The sequence below is a fragment of the Thermobia domestica genome, chromosome 8 (genome assembly GCF_964235325.1).
Source record: "Thermobia domestica chromosome 8, izTheDome1.hap1.1, whole genome shotgun sequence".
Lineage (NCBI taxonomy): Eukaryota > Metazoa > Arthropoda > Insecta > Zygentoma > Lepismatidae > Thermobia > Thermobia domestica.
The window spans coordinates 90,472,236-90,493,472 of NC_137461.1; the positions used below are offsets into that span (position 1 = coordinate 90,472,236).

Consider the following 21,237-nt stretch of genomic DNA (forward strand, 5'->3'; position numbering starts at 1 on the left):
GAATAATGCAGTGTTGGGGGACACTTTGCTAAAACCAAAGTTCCAGGTCAAATAACGGAAACGCGGGTTGTAATATGCGAAGTTAATTTATCCGTTCTTTTGTTCATTGGCGGAAGGTTGCCAACTCATACTTTTATTGTTATGCCAATGCTGTACGTATTTTGAAATTAATGCTTCCCATTTATCACTTAACTATCCCCTGTCTAATAATTTATCTCTTTTTAATGAATAAACAAACTTTCAAAAACAAGTGTTTCTATAAAGGTAACCAAGAAAGTTCTGTCGCTTTTTCACCCACCACCTTCGAACATCGATATTATCACCTAAGACGTACCTGGAAGATCAAAAATAGTCCCCATCAGCATCGACGACCTTCTGCCAACGTTCTGGAAAGCCATGGATACCATCGAAGTAGAACTTGGAGAGTCGTTAAGCGAAGAAGGCATCAAGTGCATTTTGCACCTCTACTAGGGATTTGAACTGGCGTCCTCTACGGTGATTGTCCAAGGAATGGAACAGGTAATAATCGGACGGTGCAATGTTCGGGGAGTATGGCGGATGCAATAGTGTTTCCCATCCAAGGCGTAGAATGGTGTCCCGTGTCACTCTAGCCACGTGGGGCTTAGGGTTGTCCTGTAACAGGAGGACCCCTTTGCGATTCAGAAGTGCTGGCTCCAGAGTTTTGAGTTTTTCTTGAACATGACTCAACTGCTGACATTACACAGTTGCATTGATGCTCTGACCAACTGGTAGCAGTTCCCGATCACGATGCCGCGAGCAGTCCACCAAATACACAGGAGGACTTTCTTCTGGTGCAGTGCTGGTTTCGGCTGTTTTGGAACCGGTTTATGGGATGCGAAGCCGTGGAGCTTCGTACAGGACCCACTTGTCATCACCCTGTCCAGAAATGGCTCCTTCCTCAGACGAGACAGCAAAGAAACACAAGTGTCTGCTCGCGTTGCCTTCTGGCCCGGAGTCAAATCATGTGGGACTCATCCAGGGCTGAATCCAGGATTGTCTGAGGGGAGGGGGTGCACCAATAATTACCAAAATAACCACTCATACTGAAACTCTTCGAAGTGACATGTGACAGTATGCTTTACCCCTGACAACACTGATGCATAGAACGGAAGAAAGTGTTTTAAAGAGGGTCGCAAGTGGAATTCAGGACAAAAAATGTCCTTCTCTCCTCCTGCCTTCTGTTTCCTTCCCTACTTGTCAAATGTTATATTACTTTGCTTGGTGAACTTATTGCTTCAACCTTCAGAAAATCAACTTAAATTATTGCTTTTGCAAAGCTCTGCCTTCTTTTAAGCTCCAAACGGAAAATGATGGCAGAAAGTTTCGGAATGTGTTGTTTCACTGCTAGCTTCTCATTTTAGATAGTGTATATTTACAATGAAAGGGGGAGTGCACGTGCACCTTTGCACACCCTCCCCCCCCCAAATTCCGCCCCTGGACCCATCGACCCAATTTGTAGTGCTTCCCAAGTTGATGGAGGTACTGCCGAATAGTTTCTCCACTCACACTGAATTGTAGTCCCAGTTCCTCACATATCTAGCCACTGTTCGCCTCAACTGCTGCCTGAAGATCTTTTTGTACATGTGTTGGTGTTCCGGCACGTGGTGCGTCTTCGAGTGTTTCGTCACCGTCCTTAAACTTGTTAAATCAGCACTGCACTGACCGCGTAGTCACGGCACTGTCACCAAAGGCCTCTCATATCATCTGCCCCGCTGCAGCGGCGTTTGGTTCCAATTTGAACTCGTACAGCATACACGTCCTTACGACGGTCTGAGGAGATCCCATGTTCACTCGGTCCTTACGCAAGTTCACAGTGTAATTAAATTGCCACAACCGGGTAGTATGTGAGATATACCCATACCGACAATTGACCTTCGCCTTATCTTCATTCGCATTCAACTCAAGGTGTGAGGGCCAATTGAACACAGACCTCCACAAAAAAGCGACAGAACTTTCTTGGTTACCTTTATACTTACTTTTTAGCTCCCTCTCCTTTTTAATCTTCTATCTCGTATTGAATTTCTTTAAAATGTTTCGACAACCCTGCATTTCTAACGTCTTTCTTTATACGGACCTTGAGGTTTCTTCTAGTCTTGCGTACGTAACTTTCACGGCAACTGCATTTTTTTTATTTCATAGACGCCTGATTTATCATTGGGATCTGTGTAACAACTCTTAAATTGGGTGATGTTCTTCTCTAAGGTTTCGAGGGGCCTCAAAGCTGTACGGAAACCGTGGTGCGTAAAAAAATATGTTTAAGGCTGTTGTTAATCTGGGAAAAATTTGTAGTTTCACCAGATTGACAATACCATTAAAGATTTTTGCACAGTATGGTTTCCGTACAGCTTTGAATACCCCCCCCCCCCCAAAAAAAATATATCACCCGATTTAAGTTATTACATAGGTCTCAATGATAAATTAGGTATCTATCCATGAAAGTTACATAGACAAGACTAAACGAAACCTCAAAAGTCCGCGTGAAGAACACGTTAGGGATGTAAAATATGAAAGCCTGGTGTCAAGTCTGTCAAAATATTTAAAAGAAATTCGATATAGGATAGAACATTCAAAAATTTATTGAGCAGTCAAAATGAAGTAGAAGGACTCGTTTTTTGAAAAAAAAAAATCTTTATTCGTTTAATAATAATAATTAATATAAATAAAATAAAGAGTCTGTTTGTGTGTTTGTCTGTTGTTTGTCTGTGCGCGGCCTGGAGACCAGACGAGTGGACCGAGAGTTACCAAATTTTGTTCAGGGGTACCTTGGCCCAAGCCCCAGATCAAGTCGAAGCCCTTTTTTCAAATTTCGAAACAGGGGGGTCTCAGGGGAGGGCGTTTACCGGAACGGGCTTGGGAACCAGACAAATTGACCGAGAGTTACCACATTTTAGTCACAAATACCTTCGTCCAGGCCCCAGACCAGAGTTAAACGTTTTTGTCAAAATTCGAACCAGGGGGGCGTTTACCGGAACATGTAAAAGTAGTAGAAAATGACCGATATTAGTGTCGAATTCATAGTTTTTGCGGTCGCTGAAATCAATGGTGAAACTCCGATCGCATTAACTTCCAAATTCACGCTATTCGGCTCCGGGCCGGGGTCACCGGGGGTTGGAGTGAAATACCGAGACATATAAAAGTAATCCAAAATGACCGATATTAGTGTCAAATCCATCGTTTTCGCGGTCGCTGAAATCAATGGTGACATTTCCATTAGCGATGACTTGCAAATTTAGTTACAATTGCATGTGGGCCAGAGTCAGGGGGGGAGGGTATCGGTGACGTAAAAAATAGCCCAAAATGACCGATATTAGTATCAAATCCAGTTTTCGCGGTCGCTGAGATCAATGGTGATACTCCAACAGGCATTGACTTCCAAATACAGCCCCCTGCGAAGCATGGGTATATTCAACTAATAATAATAATAATAATAATAATAATAATATAGACAGGGGATGGTTAAGTAATGAAGTAGTAACTTCAAAATTTGTACAGCACTGGCATAACAATAAAAATACCAACATCAATTGGCAACCTTTCACTAATGAGCAAAAGAATGCACAAATTAACTTCGCCATATTGCAACCCGCGCTTCCATCATTTGACGTGTGATCTTTGGTTTTAGTAAAGCACTGCTCTACCTGGGAAATCCATTCCTTTTATTTTTATTTTTCCTGTTTTTATCTTCCGTGCCAACACTAGAATACACAAGTGGTATTCAGTAATTGCATAAACCTGTAAGTAGAATTATAATTAGAATTCCTGAGTTGTCATTAGAATGTCTGAAGTTAATAGACTTAGTTATATCAAATTATCTTCTAAAGTGTAATACTACTTTTGAATACGTTTTCATAGTGTGTACATACTTCGAAGAATGCTCCAAGATAAAATATAATAAATACAAACATGTGAGAAAAGTAGAGCCTTCAGTGTCAAAGAAGAAAAACCGAGTTCTTGTTCGAAATATCAAGACGTTTATACACCGACTCTAACTTCAAAGAATCATAGAGGTGAGTGTGAGAAACTTAAGTAAGTGTTCCTTACATTTTTGTCCTCAATGTAGACGGACACGACTGTACTGTTGATGTATAGGTCTATACATAAGTGAATACGAACAAATAGGGGAGCGCAAAATTCTCTTCGGCCCAGAACATAAAATATTTAAATACGTATATGTATATTTATGTCTGTACGTATATTTAACCTACTAAGTACAACTAAGCCAGCAACCATACTTCGATCTCCAGTTTTTCGTGCAGGTGTGCTAGCTACTGTGTTATCATCTGTCCCAGATTAGCCCCCTCTAGAGGAATTAGTGTAATGAGGGGATGGTTGCTCTATTTCTCAATATATTGACTGTTTGGAATTAACTCCTTTCCAGTACTGGGGTCATAAAAGAAAACCACACGTACTCTCCCACAGATCAAACTCAGGTCTTCCGCACTCTAGGTAAGGATTCTACCAATTTAGCGACGAGGAAGTATTGGAGTATAGAAGGGGTATGTTCCAACAGGAAAATTTCATACTATGAAGCGCATAAACTATTCGCAATCAGATGAATCAAAGGGAACAAGAAGACTGTAGGCACGCAATCACAACTGAATGAACAATCACTAAATGAAAACTCATCTTCATAATAAAAATAAAAACTTATCTCCATAGCAATATTCTTTCCCTCTCCCAATGAGGAAGGAACCATATAGCCAGCATGTGATTTGCTTGCCGATTTCATACCTCATAACGTAAGATTTCCGAAGAAGCTTGTAATAACTAAAGCATGTGAAATATTGGAAGAGAGAAAGAATAAAATACATTTTAGCGCAAAGTATGGAAAACTTTTCATTTTTATTGTTTTACGTAACTTGCATGAACAATGTGAAAATGTAACGTACCATCTCCATTCAATGTTGATGGAATGTTCCAGGAAAAATCGCGCTTATCAGTTGTTAAGCAATGGTAGATATCGAATCAGTGCTAAGTAATTCAGTGGAAAATTATAAACTACACTAAAGTACGACTAGAGATGAGGTGAAGGTTAGATGTAGAACAACAATTTTAGGAACAATCACCAAATACAAGAACAATGTTGTCAAGCAATGATTATCTAATATCCAAACAACCTGTAAAAATTTAAGTCATTTTTCCTAACAGAAAGGGAGTCAGTTTTCAATATTTTACTGATTCCGTGGAAAAGATCCAAAAGATGTTTCAGTAAGCCTGAAATTTTTATTAATTGAGGAGCTTGATGCAATAAGGGCGTAAGTCTGAAACATGCATTTGGAGGAAAACAATGTTGAAAATTTAAGTAATGTTTTTTTTTCTTACATAAAACAATGTAATGTGCAACATTTTATTCCGATATTGAATTGAAATGTTGGCAGGACGCTAAACAAGCATGGCAAAAGCCACAAATACATTTGATGCAAAAAGGGCGTAAACTCGCTTACGCCCTTATTACATCAAACTCCTCAATTTTTCCACGCTACTTCCTACTATATTTTATTACTTATACTCAACTGTCCTGAAACATGATTCACGCTACGAACTAAAACCTATTGCTACCTATTGGGTATCTATGCAAGTTTTTGTTTATTTACTCTTTTCCCTTCCTGGCACTTTACTACTAGTGTAAAACTCACTCTTATTTCAAGAAATAACCAAACTTTTCATTTAACGTATTCTTATTCATACCTTTTATTCATCAGTGATTCGATGATATCGAAGCTTCAACTTTTTCCCTGAGAGTCGATGTCCTTGCAGCCACCTCATCGCCAGAGCTGCAGATGGGTATTCTTTATAAAACACAAATGCAGATCCTAGAGCACTATACACTGCAACATTTTTAATTGTTCCGTACCTAAGAAACAAAATACATTATTATTTCTTTCAATTGTTTGTAGTTTTGATATATTTTTAGTTTATGATATTGTTAACATTCCAGTCAACAATATAAATTGATAGTTAAATGGTTAGTATGCTCGCCTTTAATACATGTAGCTACGCGTTCAATTTCCAGTGAAAACTACATTGTAGCACATTTTCTTTCTAAGAAATGTATGAATATTTTTTCGTTTGCTATTTCGTGAACTCCGATAATATTCTCGTATATTCCTAAACAAGATGTAATTAACTTAATTGTCTTACGCAATTCTTATGCTCTATTCGCACAAGCATATATTTATTTGATCCCAAAACTGTATGTAACTCAAGTATTATCTGAAATAGATGACAAGTTATTACATATTTAACTGCTTTCCTCTCTACGGAATTCTTATTTTTTCTTTGTGTCTGAAAAAGTGAGATTTTGAGATACGACCCTTCGTCAATTCGTTGATAAAAAGTTCTGAAGCTCCAAAGTTAGGGGTAAAATCTTGATCTACTTATAATACAGTTGCGTAAAGTATGAAATTCGTAGCATAACATATTATACAATTATAAATCGAATTACTTTTATTTACTCTATTCACGAGATACAGATTTTTTTTTTTTTTCAATTTTGTTTTCAAACTATAGTGAACTTTTTCATTTACAAATTGTTATTTTATTTTAAATAAGTAAAGAAAAATGCTATTTATTTACAGTAATAGATAATTATTACTTTTGTTATCTTGGATGACCATTACAATTGTTATAATGTCCACTAAGTTAATTTAGATGCTTGTATTTGCCTAAATTATACATTATATAATAAGATGTAATTACATTATGCATCCAAGATATGTGTTAGTAAATGTTAACTAATTATCATTTGTGGAAATCTAAAAGTAAACCATGTCGTGGTTATAAAAATAAAATTAACTACTATTTGTAAATAAAAGTTCATTACAGTACGAAAATATTATTTAAAAATTCCAAATCTACGCTACATTTGCATTTAAATCGAAATACCTTAATACAAGATTGTCAAGGTAGTTCATTATAGTGGAATCCGAACTCTTCTTTTTCATTCAATGGACTCGCACCGTAACTAAATCCGGAACATGGAGAACTAAAGTTAATGTGTTAATCGAAAGACTAATAATGAGAAATCACACTAATCACCGTACCAAACTTTTTCGCTCCCATTTAAAATAATAATAATAATAATAATAATAATAATGAATATTACTGAAATACGTACTTACGAATTATGAACAAAAGCTTTATTCATATTTTCAAAAAAGTAGTATTCCCATAGTAAATTTCGTTTTCTAGGTCTTCCTTAACAAATAGATTATGTTATACCGTTAGTACGAAGGTGATTCAGAAAGTGATGCCTCCAAGGTGATACCTTATCTGTATTTGACAGATAGCATCGATACAGCTATGAGTGGAAAGCTTGCAATGTCAGCTACAAATGGTGGCGTCAGTCCCCATTACGTGAAACACACTTGCGCCAACGCGAAATAATGCTTCTCATGCTGTCGGCGAAGAATTGTAGTGGCTGCTGGTGACACAATTGCCGAACTGCTGCTTCAACCTTCGCGTCACAGCTGTAGCGTTGAACCTGAAGGTGATTCTTAAGTTTAAGGAAGAGCCAAAAGCCGCAGGGCGCAAGATCCGGATTATAGGCAGAATGAGAGAATGTCAACAACACTTTGCCAGCAGATGGGACAACTTTGAATTTTTTGGCGGAGAGGACGTGTGGCGTACTCCATCGACTGACGCTTCGTTTTCGGGTCGTAATGGTGTATCCACAACTCATCGCCGCGATGAATGTTCCTAGGCGCACAACCTTCCGCAGCTAGAAATACAATGAGAGCCCACTGTTTCAACCGGACGTCACCAATGGATGCCATGGACTGCTCCATTACTCTCGAACGAGAAGAAATAGGAAGGTGAAAGAAGTGACGTTCTATAGCTTAAACATCAATGCATTAATGATAAACAGTCCAGAATGTTGGCAGTGCTATTGGCCAAATAGTGAGCTTGGAGGCATTACTTTCTGAATCACCCTCGTAAATGGTTAGTACAGACATGTTTATCTGTGAAATAAGAAGAAAATGATTGGAGCCTCTTTAAAAATATATTCGGAAAGAAACAACCGTTACAACTAAATTATTCTTTGAGTTTTTTAAATATACTTATATGAAATATTAATAAAAAATAAATAGAAAATTCTTACACTTTAAACAAATCTTCTAGTTCTGATTCAATTACAGATGGTCCAACTTCGCTCACCCAAATAGTCGTAAAGCGACCTGGATTTGCAGGGCTGTAATAGAAACACACTAAAAACTTAGTTTGTCAAATTATTATTAGGACAATAAGTTAATGTATATATTTTATGCATAATTCAATAATAATAATTTAAAAAAATATAACTTCTTACCTTATGCATAGTATTAATTACTCTAGCGATATAAGTAATAGTTCTGATTGTTAATATTGAAAGATCGTGAGATGACAGACATTATCTAATATAAAAAAAAAAAAAAAAATACATATCAATTTAATCCTCAACCAGCTTTTAATACGTGGTATGTCTTACGTATGGATGACTCTAATCCACTTTCTTAGTGATTATTATTTAGAAATTTTGTTGATGTATAATCTTTAACTACGTTCGAAATGTAGTGAATGGTTTAAGTGACAAATTTAGGCTTGCTTTTATATTTATCGGACTTCTGAGATCATATTTGTGGCGTGTTCTACTTGTCACATTATGAAGCTTTAATTTACTTCCACTACTGTTTCTTATTTTTCTTTCCATGTTGTTTTCTAGGGACTGAGAAAGGTGGTGGTGTCCCAAGTTCTTCCATCTCGCAGTGAAACAGCCATAGAGGACATTCTGTCCATGATGCCTGCTTTTGTCCACATTTGAGCCTTGCTGATGTCAATCATCTTCAGCCTCAGTGTGGTAATGGTAGAGCTGCTGCCCACTACCATAATATCTCTCTTCGTCTGGCTTCTACCCCTCAAGACCTGTCCGGCACGGGAAGCCCTCTGATAGCGACGCTATCTCCGGCATAGCTCTTAGCTCTCGGGATCACTAGAGCACCCCCATCACCACGGCAAGATGGAGATATTCGCAGACTAAACAAGCATTCAATAGGAAATGAGGACTACTAACGTCAAGAAATGTGTCTTGGACGTTCAAAAACGATTTATTAAGACACTGGTATGGGGCATGGCGCTTTACGGATCAGAGACGTGGACACTGAGAAAAGCTGAAATATCCAAGCTGGAAGCATTTGAAATGTGGTGTTGGCGAAGAATGTTGCGCATATCATGGACCGAAAGGAAAAGGAATGAAGACGTATTAAAGAAAGGTAATGAAGCACGACAGATCATGAAGATAATTGACAAAAGAAGAAACAGCATGCTTGGCCATCTTATTCGACACTCCGATTGGATCACCATGTTGATAGAGGGAAAGGCAGAAGGAAAACTAGGAAGAGGAAGACCAAGGATAGAATATCTAGATGCAGTTACGAAGAAGAGACCTTATCAGAGTATAAAACAGCTCTCCCAAGGGAGAGAAAAAAAAAATAAAATTTCCATGTTGCCCACCAACTCATGGATGACGTGAACAAGAAGAATAATTTACTTCCGTCGCATGAATCATTCCTTACCGTTCTTATTGCCATCAAGAACTTTATTACATCTGAAAGTAGTTTTTATGGTTTTAAAATGTTATGGAATATATTATGCAGCAGTTCCTTTAATAATCAAGATTAAATGTTAATGTTATTTATACAGTACAAGCTGGTAATTACTTGTAAGTTAAAAGTTAGTTAGACAAGACAGTTAAGGGTCAATTCATTTGAAATCAACCACTGAGGATGTTACATTATACATTAGTATAATATATCATGGTCCATGACTTTTTGGACAACATATATATAGGGTGTTCACTTATTATGTAACCAAAATCCACTGGTGAAATCCTCACGCCTAAACAAACGAAAAAAAAAAAAAAAAGTCCATATGAACATAGGGCGAAAAATGCGTTGTTTCAAAGTTATGAGATGCGGAAATCGAGAAAATTGTAACTTTGAGGCTGCCTAGCTCGAAAACTATGATCATAAGCCTGTGAGTATGGGGAGATGATGCTTGCTTGGTATACGTGAAACGTCAATTTGCACCTAGTTTCACTAAGTAGAAGGAGGGGATTTTGTGAATTCTCATGTATTTCAGATAAATGCAAAGAACGTCACGTACAATCTTCTTCAAATAAAAACTATTTTACACTCTATATGATGAATATTTTGTAGTTTAGATCCTGGCTTGTGAAATACTTTCCTGTGCAAACCTTTGGTTCCCAGCTAAACTGGCTACACACTTCTCTTCTGTATATTCAGAGCTATGTATAATATATCTTTGTTAACCTGGAATAGACATTTCATTGAGACGAGCTCAAATTACTCTTCATTCCTTTTCGCTCCCTTCAATATTCTTTTTCTTTTTTAATTTTCTATTTTGGTATTATAGTATAACCCGTGTAGATCTTATCTTCTTATATTGCTCTGTCTGTTTTATATTGTCGTATATATATATGAGTATTGTAATGTTTCTTCTTAATTTTTGTAGTTTGCTAGTCATACAAATGGTGGATAGCGGGTGAGCTTCTTGTAGCGAAGCCCAAGCTATCTTAGTACTCTTGTAAAGTTTTTGCAGAAGCTCCTAAACATAAGTTATTTTCTTTCCAAATTAATAGGCATTTCTTTTATTGTTGATATTCTTTCGTAAGACTGATACCATATATTCATAAATAATATGCTTTGACTTTCTATTATACTTTGAATTCTCTTTTATGTTTCTGTCTCTTAATGTCTCTGGAAGACGAGTTCATTAATTCTGGAAGAAGAAAATGAATCGGGCGCGAATCTTATCCAACAGTAACTAATTTTAGTTCCGTTGTTGTAACATGTGTACAGTGTTTACCGGTACACGAGATTTTGTATGAATTCGTGACAGTCAGAAGGTTCACTTGTCTACCCTAGTAATTTACGGGTAATTTCATTGAAATCATTGTCTTTCCTTTATTTTATAAATGTTTAGCCTGAACTTATCATTCCAGTTAAATATACCGTTCAATTAAGCTAGCTCAATTACAATATTAGTATGGTCACTTACACTCATTCTAACTCGTTGACGTGCTTCCTCCAGAACCCTGTAATGTCGGTGTTAGTAGTCTTATTTTGGTTATATTGGCTTTTACTACATGTCGCTTTGAACTGTTATTGTCGTGGCATAAGGATAATGCGTCCGAGAGGAAATATGCTACCGATGTGGAGAAGTTAGTGGAACAACAATTTAGCATATGTCGGTCCAGATTTACTGGTCCAGTCTGCAATCTTTGCGCTACAATGATAGAGTTGTTAAGCCTGTTTCTTCGTCGTGTTATAAAATGTCTGTTGATGGTGTAATATAAAAGAGGATTTTTGTTTTCGTAGTTATGTACAATAATAATAATAATAATAATAATAATATTATTATTATTATTATTATTATTAATAATAATAATAATAATAATAATAATTCCCTTTATAAATCGTCCATGGCTATGAGTATGTTCTTCCTTTCATGTAAGCTGCTTCCTCATTCTCAATGTATGCCACCAGTATGTCTTCCGACGTGTATTTAATAACGCTTACGCTATAATTCTCAGTGGTTGTAACTCGTCGATACTAAGGCCTAAAGACAAGCATCACTGTGTGATAGTGCTTCGATGAAAGTGGAGGAAAGTATAGTATCCAAAAATATATTGGTCTTTAAATGAAAGTCGTATTCAGGATTCATTATGAAAGTAATGAGCATGATGCTACCCTGACTCAACAATCCACCGCAACACGCGCTGCCGGCGCGGAAAAAGTAGTGGGTGGCTCTGTCCTTCCAAACGCGCCTGGAGTCAGTCTGGTGCGAGCAGTGACAGCGTGTGGATGTCGATCCGCGTGAAGCACGTTTTTACAAGTTGTAACACGGCGCGATGGAGGGTTCGCTCGAACAACGCTACGTCATAAAATTTTGCGTCAAGTTGGGTAAGAATGCTACGGAAACTTACCAGATGCTGAAAGAGGCTACAAGCAGGAGTGTTTGTCAAGATCCCAGGTCGGAAAATGGCACAAGTCGTTCAAGGAGGGTCGGGAGGAGGTCACCGACGAGCCCCGTTCTGGACGCCCAACAACGGACAGGACTGACGACAACGTTAACCGTGTGCGTGAAGTGTTGCACTCAGACCGGCATGTGAGCATTCAACAAATCGCGGACCCTAAACATGTCAACATTTGCGGTACATGGGATAGTGACCGAGGACCTGCAAATGCGAAAGGTCTTTGCGAAGCTTGTGCCGAAGGTGTTGACGAACGAACAAAAAGAACTTCAAGTTTTGCGCTGCAAGGAGTTGTTGGCATTGTGTGAAAGTAATCCGGATTTTTTAGACTCGGTCGTAACTGGAGACGAATCCTGGATGTTCGAATACGATCCAGAATCCAAAAGGCAGAGTGGCACACCTCATCCTCCCCCCGCCCCAAAAAGAGGTACATGAGCAAATCCCGAATCAAAACCATGCTCATTGTCTTCTTCGTCGTTAGAGGAATCATCCATTTGGAGTTTGTGCCACCAGGACAACCTGTCAACGCAGGATTTTATCTAGAAGTGCTCAAGAAACTGAAACGCATGGTCGCCCGCTTTCGAAGTGACATCAAAGACTCAATGAAACTCCACCACGACAATGCATCAAGTCACACCGCCTTCACCGTCGTCGACTTCCTGGCCCGGAGCTGAACCCCAGTGTTCCCCCCCCCCCTATAGTCCTGACCTGGTTCCTAGTGACTTTTTTTTTTTTGTTCCTCGTTTGAAGAGACACCTCAAAGGAAAACATTGGGACTCCATGCAGAACATTCAAGCCCATGTTACAAGGCTTTTAAAAGCCATTCCAGCCGAGGACTTTAAAGATGCTTTTCAGGCGTGGAAAACACGTCTCCAGAAGTGTATCGATGCAGAAGGAGCGTATTTTGAGGAATTTTAAAGATTTGTAACAATCGAAACAATAAAACAGTTTTTCTAAAGCAATGCTCATTACTTTCATAATGAACCCTGTTGTTTCTCATATGAAAGTGAATTATAAAGGAAAAGAAAGCAGTTGTTCTTTACTTATGGCTATGTAGAGCGATATTTTAGTGGTTTATAAGAACTTCAAATAAAATAGTAACACCCAGAGTTTGATATCAGCTAGAATAATCTTAATCCCAAACTGGTTTAATACGTTCTTTATGAAGCATCGATAGTAAGTATTCAGTTTCTTTTCTTTGGCACGCTGTCAGTTGGAATCTGGATTTCTTCTTATTATTATTTAAAAAAAAAAAAAAAAAAGAAAGAAAGAAAGAAAGAAGAAGGTCCGTTGCGCAAAACTTTTCCTTCTTAGAGAGAGTGACTAAGTCATGGGTACATCGTAAATTAGCGGAAACGATTCAGTTTTGATATTATTTTCCATAAAGTTTAAAGTTCGTTTAGGACATAGTTTCTGGTGACTCAAGTCGATGTGTTCCTTACCGTTTGACTACTTCAGCCAGGAGCACACTGCAGTTTTTGGCTGAGCTAGTCAAGCTGTTACATCATTCGCACCAACCGAATAAACAAAAAAAAAAAAAAAAAAAATGGCACATTCCTATATAATCAAATCAAATGTTTGGATACTTTTTTTCCTTAAGGATATATAACGATATCTCACAAAATGAGAATGAAGAACAATTAGAGCGCATATATGAACAACACGGCCATAATAAGACTAAGTTAGATGAACAAAAACAAAAAAAGGCTTTATATATAATAAAGATCTCAATAAGTACTTAACTACCAAAATGAAGATAAGGTTAAGAAAATGAATTTCGTTTCCATTATGGCCTACTTTATCCTTTAGATTCAAAGAAATTGCATTTAAATATGGATTGAAAGTCGTATTAAATTTCTTAAAAACCTAGGGAAACAGGTCATAAAAATGACTATGTACTTAAAAAGTGCCATTTCAATTTTTTTTTTCTAAATGTTTAGCTTTTGAAATGAAATGAAATGAAATCTTTTGAGTTTTACGTCCCAATGTTTTGTCGGCTAGACTAAAGGAGACGGTGATGATGAGAAATGAATGAAATGGTGGAATGAAGAAAGTGGGAGAAAACGGGAGAACCCCGAGGAAACCCACGCATACGGTGTTTGTCCACCACAAAGTTCACTTGACAAGCTGGGATCGAACCAGGGACCCCATGCACTAGAGGTGAATCCTCTACCACCGAGCCACCACGGCCCCACGTATTGCTTTTGTACAAGCTAATTCATTGAATATTTTGAAATTAAGCAATTTCACAGAGTATTATGAAAAAATAAATATTTTTGCTTATCTAATATCTTATTTTGCACCTGAATCTGAATACTAACAATTATAGTTTTCAGGGCAGCTTACCTACATATAATCGTATCTTTAGATATCAATAAAAATAGTACGGTAACTGCGACCTTTATTTCAGTATCAATAGTCTAAATGTACATTATTAAGAAAAGGAAATTGAAGAAATATTGGAAGTAAGACAACGTAACATACGAAGGACATCAAAACTTCTCCTTATTACTCAGACATCATCGGTACAGTAGTAGTGCTCCCACATTCACAATTGTGAAAAGTAAATTCTTGGTGTTATTTAAAACAAATATCAAGAAAAAAAAAAAAAACATTTTCTTACGATGTTCTGTTCCGAAGTTAGTGGGGTATAATGGCTTAATGCTAAAACGATGAAAATCACAGGTGAAGTAAGCTTATGGATGAAATATTGTGTTGATAGGTTTCCTTATGGAGACACCGTTTCCTCTTATTTCCATTATTTCACCAAGTCTATTATCGTCACTCACTTTCACTTTATCATCTATTTGTTTAAACTTACACGGCACGCCCCTGAGAAGTTAAATTAATTCATTCATTCATTTAATTTCTATTGAATATGAGACATTCTACGCTAAAGTCACTACGGATGTTTTACTAAGAATTAAATAATGTTAGAGATACACTTACTCTGTAAATATGTTTTCTCCTAAAGCAGAAATACTTTCTTTATCTACTATATTTTTGTATGCTGTTTCAGCTTCTTCTGATTTGTTTGGTTTTTCCTACATATATAGGAAGAAATAAAAAGAATAATCAATTATGCACAAACTACAATGGTAGTAGAATGTAAAATGCTTTTGGGCAGAATTGTAAATTATAGCAATGATACTCACCTTGTTCCTTTTTTTCCCCGTAAGATTTAAACTGTTCATTGATTGTTGAATTTCTTTTCCATATTTAAAATATTTTCAAAAGTAAAAGTTACGAAGAAGTTTAGTGGGTATAAGAAAATGAAAAGTACTAGACAGTTCATTCAATATAAACATCAATGCATTGTAGCTGACGATCCTACTGACTTCATTTAGTCACATAGACTCAAATTATATATATATATATATATATATATATATATATATATATATATATATATATATAATTTCAACACTTCTAGTGTGTCCCTAAAAATGTAATAAAAAATAACGGTCATGTTTTTAAATATTCAATTAGAACAGAACAATCTACCCGAGAGCTCACTCTTGAAAGGTTTGGCCACAAACATATAAACTTTTCTTGACCACAAACATATAAACCTAGCATTTTAATCTTCTATCTATTAAAATGCTACAACAGCAACTAAAAGCGCCTGAGCTCCAACCTATAACTTTAGCTTTCAAATCTTTCATTTACGGTTATTTGTGATTTCACGTTTAACAGAGACAAACATAAGATTTTGAGAATGTGTACTTTAAATAAATTAATTAAATACATCATTTTAATAAAGTCTATGTTTTAAAATGATTGTTCAAAGCCTTTGTATTTTAATAAGCCTTCTCTAAAATCAATGCACGTGAATCTTGCTGCCATCTTCCGAGTTCTTTTATACTACGTTTATATGTTTGTGGTCAATCCTTTCGACAATGAGATCTCGGAAACTACAGGCTCTAAAAAGATGACGTTTTCACTGATCGATTGCAAATTTCATGTAGATTGCCCAGTTCTAATTGAATATTAAAAAAAACATGGCCACTATTTCTTTATTACATTTTTACGGGTACATTGGAAGTGTTGAAATTTAAAAAAAAAACAAAAGCAACACATCCTACGCATTATACATTCCATCACCACATTGTTGTATATGTCTCAAGCGTTTGTTTCATAGCCAAATAATAATGGAAAACGAAGGATAACCATTTCTCCAGTCTAAGATGAACCTTTGTTTTTGGAGTGTTTTGCTCAATGAACACCATATATAACTGACATTATAATTAATTGTGTATGTAATGTATTTGCTTATTACATACTGCATGCAAGAAGAAAGAAAACACTGGTCATACACGAATTAGAAACTCCAACCGGAAGTAGGCTCAAATCTTGCAAACGGTGCGAGATATTGAGAAAAAATAATCGAAAAAAGTATCCTCTTTATGATACCCCTTGCCTTTTTTTAATCAATACGTCTTTCACTTGTGTCTGTAAAGGGAAATATGTATATTACTTTATAGCGATCTAATATTTACATACTAATTTGAAATAAAGAGATGAATGGTTTTTCTATGTCTATGACGTTATAAGTAACACTAAATGTTTTAAATTGCTTGTTTTATCATTACTTTAAGAATCAACTACATCCAGTAACCAATTGATTATTTTCTGTTCTTACATTCTTTCGAAGTTCATATAGTACATCGAGATGTTTATATATATAAATATATACAGGATGCACCATTTACAATGTCCAACCGTGATAAGGAGAAATCAAAAGAGAGAGAGAAGCGAAATTCTGCATGAAGCAACTATAATAAAGGGGACACCTACCTATGTATTGGCTAACATCACCGGATGAACAGTATTGTCAACCCAATATAAAGTTACTTTTTTAATGCAATGAACTAAATTTGATTTAGTAATTGGAATCAGCAACGAAAATAAAGAGAAAATGAGATGGCACTCGTAGATCAGCGTTGCAAACTTTACGAGAAATGACGTTAAACATGTGTCAAATTGAAACGTGTTTTGCGAACGCAGGGAGCAAGGTACTAACTATTTGTGCATGTTAAATTAAATACTGGCAAGAACTGTTTAAGTTGATTCCAAGTTTAGAAGGGCCAGTTGAACAATGTTGCCACAACAGAAGGAAAAAAAAAAGTTGAAATTGGAAATGATGCCTTAACTCGGAAAAGGTCACTAGTACATTACGGTTTAAAATTTATAGAGCAAGTCGGTATGTCACAAGAAGCATTATTATTACGTTTATGTGATATCGATAAGTCAAGTACTTACCGAGATAGTCAGTATCTTGTAAAAGCTGAGAATTGTGAGCTGTAAAAGATGACAACGCTGTCTCAAAATTCCCCGTTTCCCCTCAGCGTTTGAGAAATCATGAAGAAATGGTTGAAACGAAACACAAAAACAATAAAATGAAACCATTCCTGAGTTTTTGCAACGACTAATTAAGCGTTATTTTGTGGATATGAGTGGATCTTGAGCAAGTAATAGGAACTCACATTACAACAAGATGATACAAAGACATGTAAGACAATTATCTAATAGCTACTTTTGTGCGGTGAAGATATTTATGCTCTTGCAACTTTGAGAGAGAAATATAGAAACAATCTAATATTATCTGTAAACATTAACAACTTGTTACCAATTCCTGTTATAAACACAAATGAGTGAAGTAAGTAATAGTTTGGAGTATTGTAATATTTTTTTTTTAATTTTTATTTTTTAATTTAATATGTTTTCGTTCTAAGGAAAGACTGCCCTTGGCGTGCATAGGGTTCATTGGAAAGGATAGGAAAGACAATAACTAGGGCCTGTGAGCAACTGCTTTGGAACAATGTACCGTATTGAATAAATGGAGTTTTATGGTAATGGGCAGCTTTTCTCGCATTTCTCTATATTACAAGCGTCTGGAGGTGACAGAGAGATCAAAAGAACTAAATAAGTGAAGTGAAACTTGTGGCCAAAAGCAAATAACAAGAAGACAAATATTACATGTCTAATGTATTTGTGACAGACAAGATTGGAAAGTTTCCTTCTCTTGGTAGAAAAACACTTCGAAACACGTAAAAAGCGTCACATTCTGTAAGCCTCTCACTCGGAGCGATCCTGTCATTCCGTTACACATTCCCATACTTTTAAAACATCCAGGCTGCTTTGAGTAATAGGGATGTTTCCAAGTACAGATTTCATTTGCAAAATTGTATCTTTTGACTCCTTGTATCATATCCAATTTTCTCATGTATATAAAAATATGTTACAAACTTCTGCTCTTTTATATACCTTTTTCTCAGCTTTTTTTATATTTGCGTTCACCAATTTCACAGCAGCTTCCAAGTACCTGCAATAGTAAAAGAATTTAAATATTGACTATTTATGCATTATTTTATAAATACAAAACCAAAGGCCTAATTTTCAGGACTTGCATATAGTCCCGGCAGATTGTCAGGTACCATTAGTCTATTAGACATATTAGCGAAATGTAAATTTGAACAATTCGAAAAATAAGCAATTTAAATTTTTAAACTCAAAAATGCATGTATTTACCATCTGGTTTATTTTTCCAAATATTTACTTTATATTTCGCGCCACCTTCCGTTTCTTTTTTCTGAAGGATACAAGTGACATACTGCAAGGAAGTAAAATAGTCACTACGATAAAAACAAGAAAGAAAAAACATCTTATAACACATATTGTATTTGTTCAAAAATGAGATTACAAAATCTCCTGAGTGAGATAAATCTTCTAAGTCTCCAAATTATTTATTGTATTAAATAAAATTATGACTTTTAAAATGTCATTATTTTTAAAGTGTTCAAAAAGTCTAGAAACAGGTTTATTACCTTTTCTGTTCTGATACGTTCTTTCGCCCTGATATTAATGTTTCTTTTTGTATTGTCAATGTACAATTTTACACCCATATATATAATTTCAAAGATCCCACTATTTTGCATAACTTCAATAAAAAAAAAAAAAAACTTTCGTACGTTGTTAAATTTTCTCCGATATTCCTTTCCGGTTTGTAACTGCGTTTAACTACACAATACATATTAAAAATAAGCACTTTGTCCAATGGTTCCGAATTTCTATTTTCTTCTTCTTCATATTTATCATCATTACCATTACCACCACCATCATCATCATATTATTATGGAGGATGCTCATCACTCGTCACCAGACATAATGAAACAAGAAATGTATCAGAAAGTTTTACAGAAAGCCTCAGGCAGATATCCAATATTTCCATTCATTACACTGGCTTACAGTGGTTTTGGTGCCAGGTGTTTCTTAGCTGATTTGAAGTAGAATTGGGACGCTGAATCCAAATATGGCGTTAGTTTTCCCCTAACAGATTTAGTTTTTGAGATATAGGAATTGCAAGACTGACCTGCTACAACGTTGAAAATTGCATAGGTGCTGTTTTACTGTAAGTGAAAAGAAAACTATGACATTTAAATCTGTTATTTGGAACACTTTGAAAATAATGAAAACCATATAAACACAAACATCAAGTACATAATAACTCTGTAACTACATTTTATAATAGTTTTTATGAATAAAAAATCAAATAATTTGTTCAAAACGATCTATTCAACACTTCGGAAGCTTCGTTTTCGTGACATCCTTGAATGTTTCTTTGCACAGTCTCTTTTTAGGTTCCAGCAGTAATCTGCCATCATATAGGCATCCCATCTTCCTTGGTAGCGGTCCTCCATTGTTTTAATATCTTGGTGAAATCTTTCACCTTGTTCTTCACTCAGACTGCCTACGTTGTCTGGGAAACGGTCCAAATGGCTGTGCAGGTAATGAATTTTGATACTCATATTACATCCAAGTTTTTGGAATGCATTAAGCATCTGGTTCACTAGCTCAACATAGTTATCAGCTTTATTATTGCCAAGGAAATTCTTGATAACTTCTACAAATGAGGTCCAAGCTCTACGTTCAGTCTCATTCATGGACTCCACGAAAGCCGGATCTTTCATGAGTTGTCTTATTTGGGGACCATCAAATATTCCAGCTTTTAATTTTTCTGTGCTGATCTGAGGTAGCTTGTTTCCCATGTAAGCAAAGCACGGCCCGTCCTTATTTAGCGCCTTTACAAACTGCTTCATCAAACCGAGCTTGAGATGTAGAGGTGGCAAAATGATTTTGTCACACTCAACAATAGGCATGTTAATAATATTTTTCTTACCAACAACCATGTCGTCTCTCTGCGGCCACTCTTTTTTTGACCAATGGTTTGCTTTGTCTCTGCTATCCCACAGACATAGAAAACAAGGATATTTTGTGTAGCCACTTTGCTGTCCAAGAAGAAAGTTCACCATCTTTAAATCCACACAAATCACCCACTGATGGTCCTGATATTTAATTTTTTCCATAACCAAAGCAATTGCTTCATATTCTTCTTTCAGTCGTGTTGAATGAGCGATTGGAATTGAGCCATATTTATTGCCATTGTGTAGAAGGACGCATTTTAAACTTCGCTTGGAGCTATCAATAAACAGGCGCCAATCATCTGGATTGTATTCTGGAAGACCCATGTGTTCTAGGAGACCTCTAACATCGTGACAGAATACGAGATTTGTGTCTTCAGTGAAAAATGGTAAAAACTCCTTTTCCCTTGTTCGGTAGAATGTGATTTTAGTTCCTTGTTCTAGTACGTTTTTCTCCTTCAATCTGGAAGCAAGTAATTCAGACGATTCTTTTGAAAGATTAAGGTCCCTAACTAGATCATTTAGCTCATCTTGATTAAACTGTTGAGGAATTGTTGACATTCCCTCATAATCACTGTCACTTCCATCATCCATGTCACAAGAATGTTCACTACGTTCGTTTTCAGTCTCACAAAGCTCTGGCAAGTGGTGAAACGTTGGGATTGGTATTTCATCGGAATGAACAACTGGACGTCTTGCTGAAGGCAGATCAGGATATGTCCACTTGTTCCGGTTATTTCTATTCATACCCGTAACATTTACCAGGCAGAAATAACAGTCATCAACATGGTTTGTGGGTTCCCTCCAAACCATTGGAACACCAAACTTAAGACTTTTTCTTTTTCCAGTTGTCCACTGTCGCAAGTGTTCAGTACACATTTTACACACAATATGTGGAGCCCACGTTTTATCTTGGTCCCCTAGGCGTACACCAAAATATGCATGATATGCTTTTTTTACAAAGTCACTGATATGTTTTCTATT

At 36.2% G+C, this 21,237-nt stretch overlaps 2 protein-coding genes across 3 annotated transcripts in view; one reads left to right on the forward strand and one right to left on the reverse strand.

Moving 5' to 3' along the window:
- The window catches only part of LOC145693070 (trichoplein keratin filament-binding protein-like), a 61,729-nt gene extending 57,719 nt beyond the window's left edge, over nt 1-4,010 (forward strand). The window contains exon 11 of the mRNA XM_081768743.1: nt 3,874-4,010. The gene's annotated coding sequence lies outside the window, so the exon portion shown is untranslated. The remainder of the gene's footprint in view (nt 1-3,873) is intronic.
- LOC145693071 (uncharacterized) overlaps nt 1-21,237 on the reverse strand; it is a 55,377-nt gene that overhangs the window by 741 nt on the left and 33,399 nt on the right. For both annotated transcript variants that reach the window (XM_081768748.1, XM_081768749.1), the window contains exons 6-9: nt 18,320-18,377; nt 15,002-15,096; nt 8,123-8,212; nt 5,710-5,875 (exon numbers count right to left, since the gene is read on the reverse strand). In XM_081768748.1, coding sequence (XP_081624874.1) covers nt 5,713-5,875; nt 8,123-8,212; nt 15,002-15,096; nt 18,320-18,377 — 406 coding nt within the window. In that variant the 3' untranslated portion in view covers nt 5,710-5,712. The remainder of the gene's footprint in view (nt 1-5,709; nt 5,876-8,122; nt 8,213-15,001; nt 15,097-18,319; nt 18,378-21,237) is intronic.